This window comes from Anastrepha ludens, chromosome 3 (genome assembly GCF_028408465.1).
Source record: "Anastrepha ludens isolate Willacy chromosome 3, idAnaLude1.1, whole genome shotgun sequence".
Classification (NCBI taxonomy): Eukaryota; Metazoa; Arthropoda; class Insecta; order Diptera; family Tephritidae; genus Anastrepha; species Anastrepha ludens.
Genome location: NC_071499.1, coordinates 28,353,715 through 28,368,915, shown reverse-complemented (window position 1 = coordinate 28,368,915; position 15,201 = coordinate 28,353,715). Strand labels below are relative to the sequence as shown.

Here is a 15,201-nt window from a genome sequence, read left to right as displayed (position 1 = left end):
GAACTTATTTTTAGTTCATAGTTATTTATGGATAAATTTGGAATTGTTGTAAAGTTTTTTGTTTTTTGCAAATAAGCCAAATCTATTGTAATAGAATAATAAAAAATAAAAAAATAGAATCTTTTACCAAATCAAATAGGTTATGGTGCTAGTCGTTCTGCACGACCAACTCACTTAGGCCTTCCAGGTCCGTTGTGATACCAAATCAAATAACAACCATAAAAAATAATTTAATAGCACAAGAAAAAATAAAAAAAAATTTATTTCAAAAAAATCACTGTACACGTTTGCCACCTTGTCGGCCCGTAATCGTCCCCCCTACATATTTTCATCTCAACTCACACAGATCGAAGAATTAATCACATTACCGTTTAATTTTTGCTCTCATTTCAGATTCTATTCAAATATGTACATACAAATGTACATCTCAGTTTTGCTACTAAAAATATTTGAATAAACGAACCAATTTCACGGCAGCGTCCAAACGACACGCGTCTGCGCGCACACGCAAACACATACATACGCACTTACAGTGTGAATAACAATAGTAAAAATATCGAATAGCAACAACGAAATGCTCGCCGCAGCAGCCACTGGTACACAATCATCATTGGAAGCCATCCAATCGAACGTCACAAAGATGGAACGACGTGACTCATCGACGTCGGAATCATCCTTGGAACATTTGGACTTGGGACGTACACCAAAGAAGCTAAGCTCACACTCATCAGCCACATCCACACCACATACGGCCACCATTGGCAACAACAACACAAACAAAGCCACCAGCAATGAACCAAATACAACCACAGATGCCACGAGTGCGATCATCACATCATCCTCACCATCCGATCGCACTAGCGCTAGCGGCACCAAAACATTGCTGTCTCACAAACGTCGTCCGCACGACTCCGACGAGGCTAATGATTATGATGACGATGAAGAAGAGTCGCCAGATGAGCAGCGCAACAAACAGAACGCGCTCAGCTCGCGATCACAGCGTCATCACAAGCGTCGCTGCACAGCGCCGCGTCTAGATAAGCGCACCAGCGTGCAATTGGAATTCAATGCGGATGATCCCAATTCACTGCGTAAGAAGTTTCGCTTCAATCGTAGTGCATCCGCCTCCGAACAAATGACAAATAATAATGAGTCTGGTTTCGTGGACGCCAGCTGTAGTAGTCATTACCTGAATGCATCGGCAGTATCTTTGGTGGCGGCGGCGGCAGCGACGGCAACAACATCTGCTGCATCCGCATCGTTTATGGGTATTAACTCGACGCCACCTCATAATTCAATGTCGGCATCGAACTCAGCTTCTGCCTCGGCGAACGGTTCGCACAGCTCATCGTCGGCTGCTTCGTCGCCGCGTGGCTGTGGCACCGGCTTGGCTGCATCATCCGCCTCGGTGTCCAGCCCAGAATCAGGTATCGGTGATAGAGAACGCGAGGACATGAAGTTTGTGTGCACCATTTGTGATGTGGTGTCGGCGACGCGACACGAGTTCACGAATCACATACGTTGCCACAACTACGCCTCTGGAGATACGGAGAACTACACATGCGCTATCTGTTCCAAGGTAAGTGAAAGCAAATAAAATTTTTTTTAAGAATGAGAAGGCAAAATTGTGTGGTACTAAAATTAAAACAAAAAAATGTTATGCATATCTTTCAAATTTAGGCAGAAACCTTAGAATGATGCACAGATTCAGACCGTTATACTTAGTACAGTATTAGAGAAGCGTCCTTGATTTGAGAGTTTACCTGGTTGGTGGTAGTGTCGCCTGCGCTTTTGGGCCAAGAGCAAACAAATTAGCACTTGAGACGTTTATTTTGATGCTCTTCTTGTCGTCACTATTCACTGCTATCTTAAAACCTGATGACTAATTTGCTAGCGTTGGATCACTTAGGAATCTCTGTTAAATTTTGCATTGAGAATCAGCAGCGAATCTGGTGTTTATTCTGCGCCAAAGTTGGACACTCGCCACCAGCTGCCTTATACCCCACCACCACCACCAAGTTTCACTGTTGGTAATAAATTTTCTTTATTTAGCGCTGTACCAGATTCCGTTCACGCAATTTTTCTTGCTTTAAAACCAAAAATGTAAAACTTACTTTCATCCGAAAAATTTAAGTTTTTCCAAAATTCTGGAGGATCATTTGCGAAAGAAACGCGTGTTTGCCTATTTATTAGGGAAAGAAATGGCTTTCTTCCCAGCAACTTCCATGAAAGCCGACTTTTCTTAAGACTCTGCTGGCGGTTGAAGCACTCATCTATGTTTTGAAACTTATTCCGTATTGCATCCTTCACTTTTGGAGCAGCTTTCTTTATATCTTTCCGCACAAATTCTATTATACTGCGTTTTTCCCTTTCTGTTAATTTACAAGGCCGCCCTGCGCTTGGGTTTGGAGGTATAATTCCGATATTTTTGTACGTTTGAGTTATTGTCCGAGCTAATGTTCATATCCTGCTAGTTATTTTCCCCATTTGTCGATAATTTGGACCTTCTTTCCACACTTTTATTATGATTTTCCTCCCGCCAATGTCTTTTTTTTCTTTTCTCCGCACAAAATTCTATTGAAAATCGATGAACGAATAGCTTAATAAATAAAAATAATGATTTTCCTTGCAAAATAGTCGCCCTAACAACACAACACGTCGGCGATGTGATATTTCCAACGTAGATGACGACGTCCTTCCTTTTTTGCGAGTTCTACCAGTAGTACATTTCAAAAAAATCACCTTCTTTGTTGGAGCGTTGTTGTCCATTCGCTCAACATGACCCAGCCAGCGCACCCTCGGAATTTTAATACGCTTCACGACGTCTATGTTGGCGTACAGCTCCTACAGCTCGTAGTTCTATCTTATTCGATTCACACAAATTGGACCATAGATTTTGCGATGAATTTTTCTCTCGAAGGCTCCTAATAACCGCACATCGGTACTCGTCAATTTCCAGGACTTAGCCCATAAAGTAAGACCGGGAGAATGAGTGATTGATAGAACGTTTTTTTCTTTTTGTGCGTCGAGAGAGGGCTCGGCTTTTCAATTGCCTACCGAACCCGAACTTTTTCTTTTTGTGCTAAGAGAGAGGGCTCGGCTTTTCAATTGCCTACCGAACCCGAACTTTTTGTGCGTCGCGAGAGGGCTCTGCTTTTCAATTGCCTTCCGAACCCGAACTACCACCTGTTGGAAAGAGCTTTTCTTCGCTAGACCTCTTGACTGACGTTGTTTTTGATGTTACTGCTGAATCCTAGGTAGACAGAGTCCCTAACTACGCCGAACTCGTAATTGTCAATCGCAACCTGCTGTCCAATAGACGTAGACTTTTTGGTTGTTGCCACAAGGTACTTTCTCTAGCCCTCGTTTACCGCAAGACCCACTCGACGGAATTCTTTTTCAAGACTGGAGAAAGTTGCACTGGCTGCCCGGTGGCTAATGCCAATTCAATGTCAAATAGTATTTAAAAATAGAAGGTGCGTAGAATTATGACACCTAGTGTATGAGTCTGGCGAAAATTTTGACTACGTACCTAAACCTAGCCTGCATTTTAAAGCCTCTTGATATTCATCATATTAAAATGGCGGGATTTAATAGTCGAAGAAATTTACTGAAGTTTTCCGTGAGCAAGAAACTTCAAAATTAGACACTAATTAAAACTATCAACTTGTAAAACTTGTCGAGATGAAAGTTCAGAAATCAATAATGCAACTGAATACGCTTTTTAGAGGTTAATAGAGTCGACCTCTGCTCCAGAAAATTCTTTGGCTTATAACAAAAGCCTCTTAGAAACCACTTGAAAATGCAAACGAATTAGGCGTGAATTTTTCTGCAGACACACAGATACCACAGTCTCTTACCCATGCATTTACAAATACATACTCTTTTACACATTACATACATTGAGGTATAATTTGGGTGACATCAAATTTCATTTATAGTACAAATACACAAATTTAACAACTGAATATGAAAATAATTATTTAAATTTCTCCTTTTCTATTTTTCTCTTTCTCCCCTTTCAAACGCCTTCTTCTCACCGCCCTTAGGTGCTCTCCTCCGCCTCATCACTGGATCGGCATGTGTTGGTACACACCGGCGAACGACCATTCAATTGCAAGTATTGCCACCTCACCTTTACCACCAACGGCAACATGCATCGGCACATGCGTACGCACAAACAGCATCAGCACAATCATCGCCGCAACTCGAATGGAACAAAACATGCCAGCAATAGTCATAACAACAACAGCAACAACACAGCGTCTAGCAATGCGACTGGCGCGGCTGTGAGTAGCGGCGCCGCAACCAACGCCTCCACTAACACCGCCACCAACACCACTTATACGCAATTAAACCATGGCTTGATTAGTGAAGTTGTCAAATCATCAACAGTAGCAGCATCAGCGGAAGCCATGGAAGCAATGGCAACAGATGCTGGTACGGCAGCTACGGCTGCGACTTTGATTGGTAGCGCTGGCGGTGCAGGTGTTAATGGTAAACGCTTACATAGCAGCGGCGTAGAAAGTTGCGAAAGCGACGGTGGTTGCTCCACAGACACCTCATCAAGTGCCATTAGCATTAGCTCAAATCACAATCATAACAACAAAAATAATAACAGCGACAACATTAACAATAATGCCGCCAACAATAACAATAAAAATAACAACGCAAATCGAAATAGTTTAGATAATTTTAAGCGTAAATTCAGTGATCTACACGATGAAGCCGACGTTGAGGCTGACGACACGACAATGATGTTAGCGTTGAAGCGACGCATGAAGACCACAATAAACAACAACGTCATCGGCGAACATGTGCATGCAGTTGATGCTCCTGCCGACCATAAAACTGAAGGCGACGTAGTCGTAACCAAAAAAATGCATACATCCTCCTCTGCATCGGCGGCGTCAGATGACGAGGACGCTGAGCATAAGCCACACTTCCAGTACCCGGTTTGTCCTGTCTGCAATGCTGACGAATTTGCGAATATGAACGCTTTGGACCACCATCTGGAGACTGTACATGCTGATATACCAGCGAAGTGTCGAATCTGCGCGGTGGTGTTCCGCAAACACAGTCAACTGAGCATGCATTTCTGTCCACAGAGTATGCCCGGTAACGATCAACTGCCGCTGAAGGAGTGCGTGAAGTGTCGTCGCAGCTTTCCCAATAGCAAGGATTTAGAGTTGCATGCACGTGAATGCGACTCCGCCGTGGTACGACATAAGCGGCGTAGTCGCAGCCTTAGCGATAGCTACACGGTGCCGCCTCTGTCGGAAACCGAAATCGAGGAGAAAACGAGTCTGGCACGCAACAACTTTTTTCGTCAGCTCTATTTGCAAAGTCAAAAACCTTTCTGCGCACAGAGTATGATCTCACTGCCCTCGCCTCTGCACTCGGCTAACGAGGAGGGAGATGCGGGTAATGTAAGCAACACTGATATCAAACAAGAAGCAGATACTGAACCGACAGATCAATTGTCGAGTAACTTGCTCTCACAACAATCGCACGACTCGAAAGATTTGGCCGATATCCAATCCATACTCAATATGACTTCGTCATCGTCCACATCGAATTTTCTGAAGAACTTTGAGCAATCGGTGAACACACCTTCCAGCAATTACAGTTTGGATAAAGACGAGGAGGAGGCACAAGATGCGTTTACATCTGAGTTCCGTAAAATGAAATTGCGTGGTGAGTTCCCGTGCAAACTCTGCACCGCAGTTTTTCCGAATTTGCGCGCGCTAAAGGGCCACAATCGCGTGCACTTGGGTGCTGTAGGTCCGGCGGGGCCGTTTCGCTGCAATATGTGCCCTTACACGATATGCGATAAGGCTGCGCTTGTGCGTCACATGCGCACGCACAATGGCGATCGTCCCTACGAATGTGCAGAGTGTAATTATGCCTTCACCACAAAGGCCAATTGCGAGCGCCATCTGCGCAATAGACATGCGAAGACTACACGCGAGGAAGTGAAACGTGCCATCATTTACCATCCATCCGAAGACTCAACCTGCGAAGATCCCGCAAAAAAACTGCACATGTTCTCCTCGCCCGACTTTGATGATGACATGGAGTTGCAATACCAGCAACATCATCCCAAAGATCGTTCCACGCCCGTATCGCACCTTAAGGAAATGTTAACCGCCGAAAGTCCGTCAGCGAAGCCAATGAAGATACAGGTTAAAAGTTTGGAGCAATTACTTGATAAGTCCACCGGTTCAGTTGGTAGCTACAATGAGTCTTATGAAGAACGCCCTGCGCCACACAGCATGCAACATTTGGAAGCCGCACCAATTGATCTGAGCATGGACGTATTGGATCTTAGCAAGAAACCTGCAATTAAACCGATTGAAAAAGAAGTCGTGGCCGCGCCGATGCCAATGGCGGAAAACGGTATCGATCCTGAGAAAAAGCTCGATATTTTTTCGTATGTTAAGGAGAATCTGAATATGCCAAAAATGCTTGAACTCTGGAGCTTGTCGGCCCAATTCCCCTTCATGCCCGACTTCCGTCCACTGATGAATCAAATGTTCGCTGGCACTGCAGCCGGCAACCCATTTGTACAGCCCGGAATCGACATGAATAAAGCAAATATGCCAGCGCCACCAAACATGAGCGCTCCAATGCTACCGCATTTGAGCTCATTAATGGCTGATAAGCTAAATACGCATCCACATTCCACACCTAATCCAAATGTGCTGAACCAGATGCTACCCAAATCTCTAATGACACCTCCTGCACCCAATACCAATATGAGCATGCCACGTCACTCGCACATTCCACCGACTGTACTGCCAGGTGGACCTGTGAAAATGGTCATAAAGAACGGCGTGCTCATGCCAAAGCAAAAGCAACGCCGTTACCGCACCGAGCGACCATTCGCCTGTGAGCACTGCTCAGCGCGCTTCACACTACGCTCAAATATGGAACGGCACGTAAAGCAGCAACATCCACAATACTACGCACAACGCCACCGCAGTGGACATCATGCTATGCGTGGCCGCGGCGCTAGCGGTGCGGTAGCGATGAATAGCATCACCCACTTGCAGGCGGCATTCGCTCAAGCGCACAATCCAGCCGGTCAAGGGCAGGGCAATGGACTGGGCGCCTCACCCATATCCGAACAGGTGAAGTATGCCATACTAGCGCAGCAGCTGAAGGCACGCAAGGACACCGACCTGCTGCAACAGGCTTTGGCACACGGCTCAAGCAGCATAGGAAATAATCATCATATGTTGTTGAATGCCACCACCGCACTCGGACCGCTTGCGCCACCAAACGGACTGCAATTCCCATTCAACCAATTGGGTCAGCCAACCAACATTAACGGCTCCATCGAAGACGACGAACCGAAATTGATTATTGATGAGGATGAAGACGACGATGGTGTCGAAGAAATACTCGATGACAACGAAGAGGAGGAGGAGCTACAGATCGCTAACGAAAATGTCGAAAATATGCGTAAAGCTCAACCACAACCACCTGCTGTTGAAGAACTAAAGAATACGCCACTTGGCACTGAGTGCACTAACGAGACGGCGAAGAAAGTGGCAGAAACAATACTGGAGCAGGCTATCAAAACCGGGCAAAAACTAAATTCAGCGGCTGGTAAACCCAATGCAACGTTAGCAGCCAAGCCTGCACCCGCTAAGCCCATTGTGCCAGCAAGTCCTGCCGCACCCATTGCACCTGTCACACCGGCCAACACCATGAAAGCTATGATCGCTCAAGCCGAATCTGTGGGAAAATTCCTAAAAGAAGTGGCCAGCTCACCATTCAAAGACGAGTCTCAAGACTTGGTGCCAGTTTCCAAGCTGGTCGACAATGCGACCAGTAACGCCGTTTCATTCAACAACTATTTCCGACCCAGTGACGTGGCCAATCACATGGAGCAAAGCGACGAAGAGGGCTTGGTTGCCTCTGGTAGCGCCAGTGAAAGCAATAACTCCGGTACCGAAGATGTAGCCACGCCAGTTGAACCGAAAAAGAAATCTGCCTATAGCTTGGCTCCGAATCGCGTCTCATGCCCCTACTGCCAACGCATGTTCCCTTGGTCGAGTTCCTTGCGCCGACACATACTTACGCACACCGGTCAAAAGCCATTCAAATGCTCACATTGTCCACTGCTTTTCACCACGAAGAGCAATTGTGACCGTCATTTGTTACGTAAGCACGGCGACGTGGAATCGGCCGTGTCTGTGTATGTGCCAACCGAAGATGTGAACGAGCCGATACCGGTGCCAAAGTCGGTCGAAGAGATCGAACAGCAGCAGCGACAGCGCGAAGAGGAAAAACGGAAGCGCAAAGCCGAAGAGGCGCAGTTGGAACGCGAACGGCGCGAGAAGGACCAACGTTTACAGCACGAGCAAGAACAACAAAGCAAACTGCTCAAACAATTGGCTGTAGCACAGCTACAACAACATCTTAATGTCTCAATGAGCGCAGCCAATACCAGCAACGCAGATGCTGATGCACGCGCCAAAGAGAATCTTTCACAACTGAATGCCGATTTGCCCTACAAGTGTCACCTGTGCGAAAGCTCCTTTGCCGAGCGTTTCAACTGCCTGGAGCACATCAAAAAGCAACATGCACCGGAATTCACGCTGTTGCTATCCAAAGGCGCCATCGCCAGCGAAGCAGAAGCCAACCAAACACATCTCATCGAAGATGAGGAACGACGCATAGGCGAAGAAGTCAATGGTTTCACTTCATTGTTGCCCAAATTACCAGCTTACACCAATCGCAAAGTAATCTGCGCCTTCTGTGTGCGACGCTTCTGGTCTACCGAAGACTTGCGGCGTCACATGCGTACACATTCGGGTGAACGACCATTTCAATGTGAGATCTGCTTGCGCAAATTTACGCTCAAGCACAGCATGTTGCGCCACATGAAGAAGCACACTCATCGTGGCCAAAATGGCGTAGCTGGTAGCGATGCTTCCACCACCGGCAACAGTGGATCCGACTTCTCAGACGATGAACAAATGCCTACACCGCCCACGTCTACGCTCAACAACACCGTCACGACGACAGCGACAACAGTCAATGCGATCGCGTCCGCATCTGCGTCTGCGTCGGTAACTGCGCTGCGTACACCGAAAATACAGGAGTTGCTGAGCAAAGCAAATGAGTGGCGTAGCAGTAATTTGGGCGGTGAGCAGAAGGAGAATATTGCCGAGGAGCAGCCAAATGGATTGCATAACGATTTAATTGGTAATCTGCTGGGTATCAGCGACCAAGGTATACTAAACAAATTACTCTCGTCCGCCGATGAAGCGGCCAAACTATTGGGTGTGGAGAAGTGAGTTGCTAGTTTGGTAGGTCAACTGAGTGATGAGCTACGCAGAATGCAGTTTACTTTGCTGCTCAAGCCTGCATTGACTTTATCTAGTCAAAACTGAAACAAAATATACAACAATACAATTAAGACACACAAATAGCACTTAAAAAATGTAAAAATAAACGGCTCAGAACTTGAAGCCATTAGGCAGCTAGCGCCAAAAAACCAACGTTTATTGTAGAAAAGCAAAGTCATGCAAGTTTAGTAATAAAGTTAATGCATATAAATATATGATAATACGTATATTACGTAATCTAATAAATACTTAGAAACGCAGAGTAAGAAATGTAGATATGCAAAATGTGAGAACTGTTAAATTTTCGCCAAGCAGGATGAAATCACTATAAAAAAAAATAAGTAACTACTTTGCTAAGATCGTCTGCTAGAGGATAAAGTTGCTAAATATACTGGCATGCATATAAATATATATGAAGAGCACACTTTTCCATGTATTTTTGTGTAGAGAAAATAATTTAGCCCCCACTTGTCAACTGGCATTCGATCTTTGCAGCCACTTGCACCCATACAAACACACATATTTTATGCACATAACCCCAAGTTTTCTCGCGCTTTAAAATTAACTAAGAATTTTTTTTTATTGCATACGAAACTATTCAACGAAACCTAAACGTAAGTCCTTTTAACGTTGCTCTGAAATTCAGGGCATCTCATTTCAATTATAAGCAGCCCTTTTTGCAACAAATGCGCCGCCGCTGTTGCTACTTGCAGCAAACTTACACTGCACCGTTAGTTTCTGTGTTGCCTGCGGATTATTATTAGTGAATTTAGTTTAGTTAGTTACTACTTACCTACGTATAAAGCACAAAAGTGCAATTGTAATCAAATTCACCCACAAAATATATACCAAAGCTTTTCTACATAATAAATAAAAATGTTAAATATATTATTATTCATAAAAATAGCAGAATAGACATCCTTTGCACAGTTAGCAAAAGTTGAAATACTTAACTTACGTAATTTATTTAGCGTATCGATATTTGTATGTTTTTATAATACAAATTTTTTAATAGACTTTTGCCTAATTTTGAGGTTATGCTTGACAAAACAAAAGACTTAAAATATATAAATGTTTTAGTATAAATACTTAGGTGAATATGTTTAAGCAACGAAGAATAACTGTAAAATTCCTTCAATACAATTGACATGTACTTAAACGAATATGAAATGAAGTGAAATTTAGCATAGGACACAAGCACTTAATTGAACAATTTTGTATGCATATTTGAGTGAGGCCTTCAAACCGCAAAGTGGCTTATAAGATACTTACATATTTAATGCGAAATAAAAACGAAAATTAATTACAAATCTAAAGTACTTAAGCTAATGTAGTTTACAAACCTAACCTGCGGGATTTACTTAAAATTATCTTACGACCAAATTTTATTAAGTTTTATTTGTCGCTTTGTACTTATTAATGCTAACTTTATTGGTGTTATCCGCTCATTTGTGTTATTGGAGCGTATAAATTGTAATTTTTTATAAATGTATTTATTGAAAACCAGCAGCAAGGAGAAGCTTAAAATATGGCCTTACATTACTCAATTACAAGTTAATAAAAAAGTCTAATAAAAAAAACTTTATACAGCAATAACCAAAGTATTCTTTCGTCAAAATCTAATTAGAATTTAGTGCATATACATACATACAACTGAGATAGTATAGCTCAGCATTTGATTAAAATTAATAAATATAATTGAATTCTATAAGAAAACATTGATATACTTGAAATTGTAAGGTACTTAATAAAAAATTAATAAATTATGAATTTAAATAAATTAAAAAGATCGAAGAAAAGTTGTTTGTTATTTCTTTTCCATTTTGAGCTGTACGTTCGTGTGAATTTCCATATTAACACATCGACAGAAAAGTGTCGGACCTAACACAGCATCATCATCTAGGGCCTAAATTCTAGGCGTTACAGTCCGGGGTGGACCATTGCCTCTTCTACAATACGCCTCCATTCTTCTCGACAGTCCGATTTCGCTCAACTTTCGTAAAAGGTTTTCTGTTATTTTGATATTCAAAGAAAAATGTTATTTTTTAATAAAGGGTGGTTAAATTTCAAGGGCCGATGTTGAATGTGAACCACACCTAAACGTCAAGTTTTTTTCTGCATTTCATTTGACATTTTTCAATTTCAGACTAACTAAATTTGAACCATGGAAAGATACATAATCGAGCAACGCGTTAAATTTATTCAGGCTTATTATGAAAACGGGCGTTCAAATCAAAATGCATATCGCGCACTTCCTGATTTTTTCGGTCAATTAAATCATCCAAATGTGCGTACAATCGGAAAAATTGTGCAAAAGTTTGAGTAAACCGGGTATGTAGGAGATGTGAAAACACCAGTGCATGCTCGTACAGCTCGTACTGCAGAAAATATGGCTGCTGTTCGCGATAGTGTGGTTGAAGAGCCGTCCACCTCAACTCGTCGTCATGCCCAACAATTGCACCTCTCACGCTCGTCGTTGATGAACATTATGCATAAAGACTTGCATTTACACGCTTTCAAAGTGCAATTGACTCAAGACCTAAAGCCTCTTGACCATTTCAAGCGTCGTCAATGGTCAAAATGGTGGCAGGAAATGGCAACAGTGAATGACCAATTTTCGAAAAAAATCATCTTCAGTGACGAGGCATATTTTCACCTCAGTGGATTCGTCAATAAGCAGAATTGCCGCATTTGGGCGAATGATAATCCAAGAGTGATTGGCGAAAAACCAATGCACCCACAAAGAGTGACTGTTTGATGCGGTTTATGGGCCGGCGGCATCATTGGGGCCGTATAGTATTTTTTCCAAAATGAGGCCGGTCAGGCAGTTACTGTGTTATAGTGTTCGCTATCGTGAGATGATAACGAACTTTTTATGGCCCGAATTGGAAGATATGGATGTGGACGATATGTGGTTTCAACAGGACGATGCCACTTGTCACACAGCTAACGAAACAATGGCTCTTTTGCGCGAAAAATTTGATGGCCGAATAATCTCACGTCGCGGCGATGCCAATTGGCCGCCAAGATCATGTGATTTGACACCGGTAGGCTTCTTTCTTTGGGGTTATTTGAAAGAAAAGGTGTACGTCGATAAGCCAGCAACAATTAAACAGCTAAAGGATGAGATAATTCGACTATAATTCGTTGTCCAGATCAATATCAACCAATTGCGGCCATAAAAAATCATTAATCATCTCTCGATAGCGCAATCCATTCACCAATAACACCTGTTATTGGAAAACCCTTTATAATAGGGTATATTCAATAACGCATTATAATGCGCAACGTACTTTTGCAGTGTTGGCAATGCGTTCAGAAATGCAAATATGGCAGTACTGCAAATGCATCGCGTTCCAAAACGCCATTTTTGTATCAAACGTCGCGCATTATTTGCAGGAAAAATTTTAATACTGCCAATCTATCAATTGCAACACTTGTCACATTGGCAGTACTGCCAGCGCTGCAATTACTGCGCATTTATAATGCGTTTCTGAATATACCCATACTATACCTGCTCAAAAACACCTTCGTGCCAAAATCTTTATTATTGTACACTTATAATGCCATTATTCTAGATGTAAACTTCACTTAATTTACGTAAGAGCTTAAAGATGTTTACTCAAACTGTCGAATCAACTTACAGTGACTCACAGCTTATTTGATGCAGCCAAAAAAAATTATTAAAATATCAAATATATTTTATTGTATTTCCATTACAGAAAAAAATCTTATATTTTTTTATTGTAACTCTTTTTATTTAATAAAAAAAATATTTCTTCATAAGAAAGATATGGCAAATTAAAATAATTCAGTTACAGTTTTGAGGTCACAGCTTAAATGATGCACCAAATTAAAAGTATTCAAAAAACAGAAACACGTTAATATTTCGATTTCATGATTACGGCTAATAGTTAGTGGGGTATCCTGTTTAATTCAGAACAGCTTTTAACCGGGAATTCATAGATTCTACAAGTTTTGCTGCAAAACCGGAACAAATTTTATCCCATTTTTCCTGTAGTGCCCATTTAAGATCAGAAGCATTAGAAATATTGTGGTTTCTTATTTTATTTTCCAGCACTGACCTCAAATTCTCAATAACGTTGAGATCTGGACTCTGTGCAGGTGTCTGTACTACATGTGGGCAGTTCCAGATAAGCCAAGTTTTTACAATACCAGACGTATGCTTGGGATCGTTGTCTTGGTCGAACCTAAACGAATCCCGAGTGCCCATTTTATCCGCACTTTGTACTAAATTATCTTTTAGCAGATCCAGATACATCTCTTTATTCGTGTTTCTCTCGATAAATGTAAAATTTCCGGCGCCTGAATAGGACATACAACCCCATACCATCACACTGCCCCCGCCGCGGTTAACTGTAGAGCGCAATCTACATGGTTGAAACGCAGTGTTCGGTTTTCTCCAAACGCAGGACTTCCCATCAGACCCATCAGAAAAGGTTAAATTTGCTTTCATCCGCAAAAACCACGGACTTCCAGAACGAAATGTCTTTGTTCAAATGTTGTCTGCAAAACTATTATTTGCTTTCTATTACGAGCATTAATCAACGGCTTATTTCGGGCAGTCTTTGGTTTATTAACTAATATTCTTCAAAATAGGATCCTTGAGCGTCAATAAACCGCTGGTAGCGGTCCTTCCACTGCAGGAAACATTTTTTAAATATCTTGGCCAATGCAGAGGTGCAGAGGAAGGCGGTGTGCGCCGGCGCATTGTCGTGATGAAGGGCCCAATTGTTGACGAGGTCGGGCCGAACCCGGGCGACGCGGTTTTTCAGCCGAAGGAGCACTTCTTTGTAAAATGCCGCGTTTACAGTGCTTCCTGGAGGTACAAACTTTTTGTTTAGCTTTATGCAAAATTTTATCGAGTAACGTTGCTCCAACGATCGCTGCATTTTAGCCACTGCAAAATCCTAACACACTCTTAAAACAGCTTTCACGCGCGGAGCGATGTTGACTGCACCGCCGTTGCCAGCGAACTGGGACCGGTTTCTAGTGGAAGGGGAAGGTCCAACGATCATTTTCCCCCACCAGCCGATTCGGTTGATCGCTTGGCAGACGCTCCGCGCGGGAAGGCTCATTACTTTTCAATGAAACTCTGTAAATCGGGTTTTTCTTTAACCACCTTTTATATGCATCATTGAATATTTTATTTGCCGCAGATCTGCCCTTATCTTCTATCCTGTTTTCGTGGCGAAACCTTTCTATAATGTGCTAGACAGTTGAGGAACTAAAAGCAACAATTTCTGCAATTTTTCGTTGCATTTTAAAAAATTTAAATTTTTTTCAACTTTTCTTTACAAAAACTTTTTGAGAATGACTTAAGACGCTAAGCTAAACAGAAAAAATAAAAGTTACGGTTATTGCATTCCCAGAGAAAATATAAAGTACACTGCGTCATTTAAGCTGTGAGCATATTTTCATGAGAAAACTATTTGTTTCTATATTTTTTCAGCAAGCTTTATTTTGTTATTGTTCTTTCTGCAGTGGTTAACAGTACATACATATCTCATTACAAGTCGTATAGGTTTTTTTATTAAATTTAATAAACGAGTCATTTTCTTGTTTCTAAAAAAGTATTACCTGCATCAAATAAGCTGTGAGTCACTGTATATATAGTCCGATACCAAAGAAATAGAGCTTTTCGTATGTTTTTCTTCTCAACGCAAGAGAGTAGCTGTCTGGGACTTCCAACAACTATTTTCATTTGAATGGAAGTGTTAATAAGCAAAATTGCCGTTATTGGTCCCCTAAAGAACAGATTCCGCCATTAAAATATCAACAGCTACAGTCCCAAAATTACGGGTAGATGTACGTTATC

At 42.3% G+C, this 15,201-nt stretch overlaps 1 protein-coding gene across 1 annotated transcript in view; it reads left to right on the top strand.

The window, feature by feature from the left end:
- Positions 1 to 11,155, top strand: part of LOC128857268 (uncharacterized) — a 28,694-nt gene extending 17,539 nt beyond the window's left edge. Inside the window, exons 2-3 of the mRNA XM_054092944.1 lie at positions 394 to 1,579; positions 4,050 to 11,155. Of these exons, the coding sequence (XP_053948919.1) occupies positions 575 to 1,579; positions 4,050 to 9,311 (6,267 nt within the window). The 5' untranslated portion in view covers positions 394 to 574 and the 3' untranslated portion in view covers positions 9,312 to 11,155. The remainder of the gene's footprint in view (positions 1 to 393; positions 1,580 to 4,049) is intronic.
- Positions 11,156 to 15,201: the final 4,046 nt, after the last annotated feature.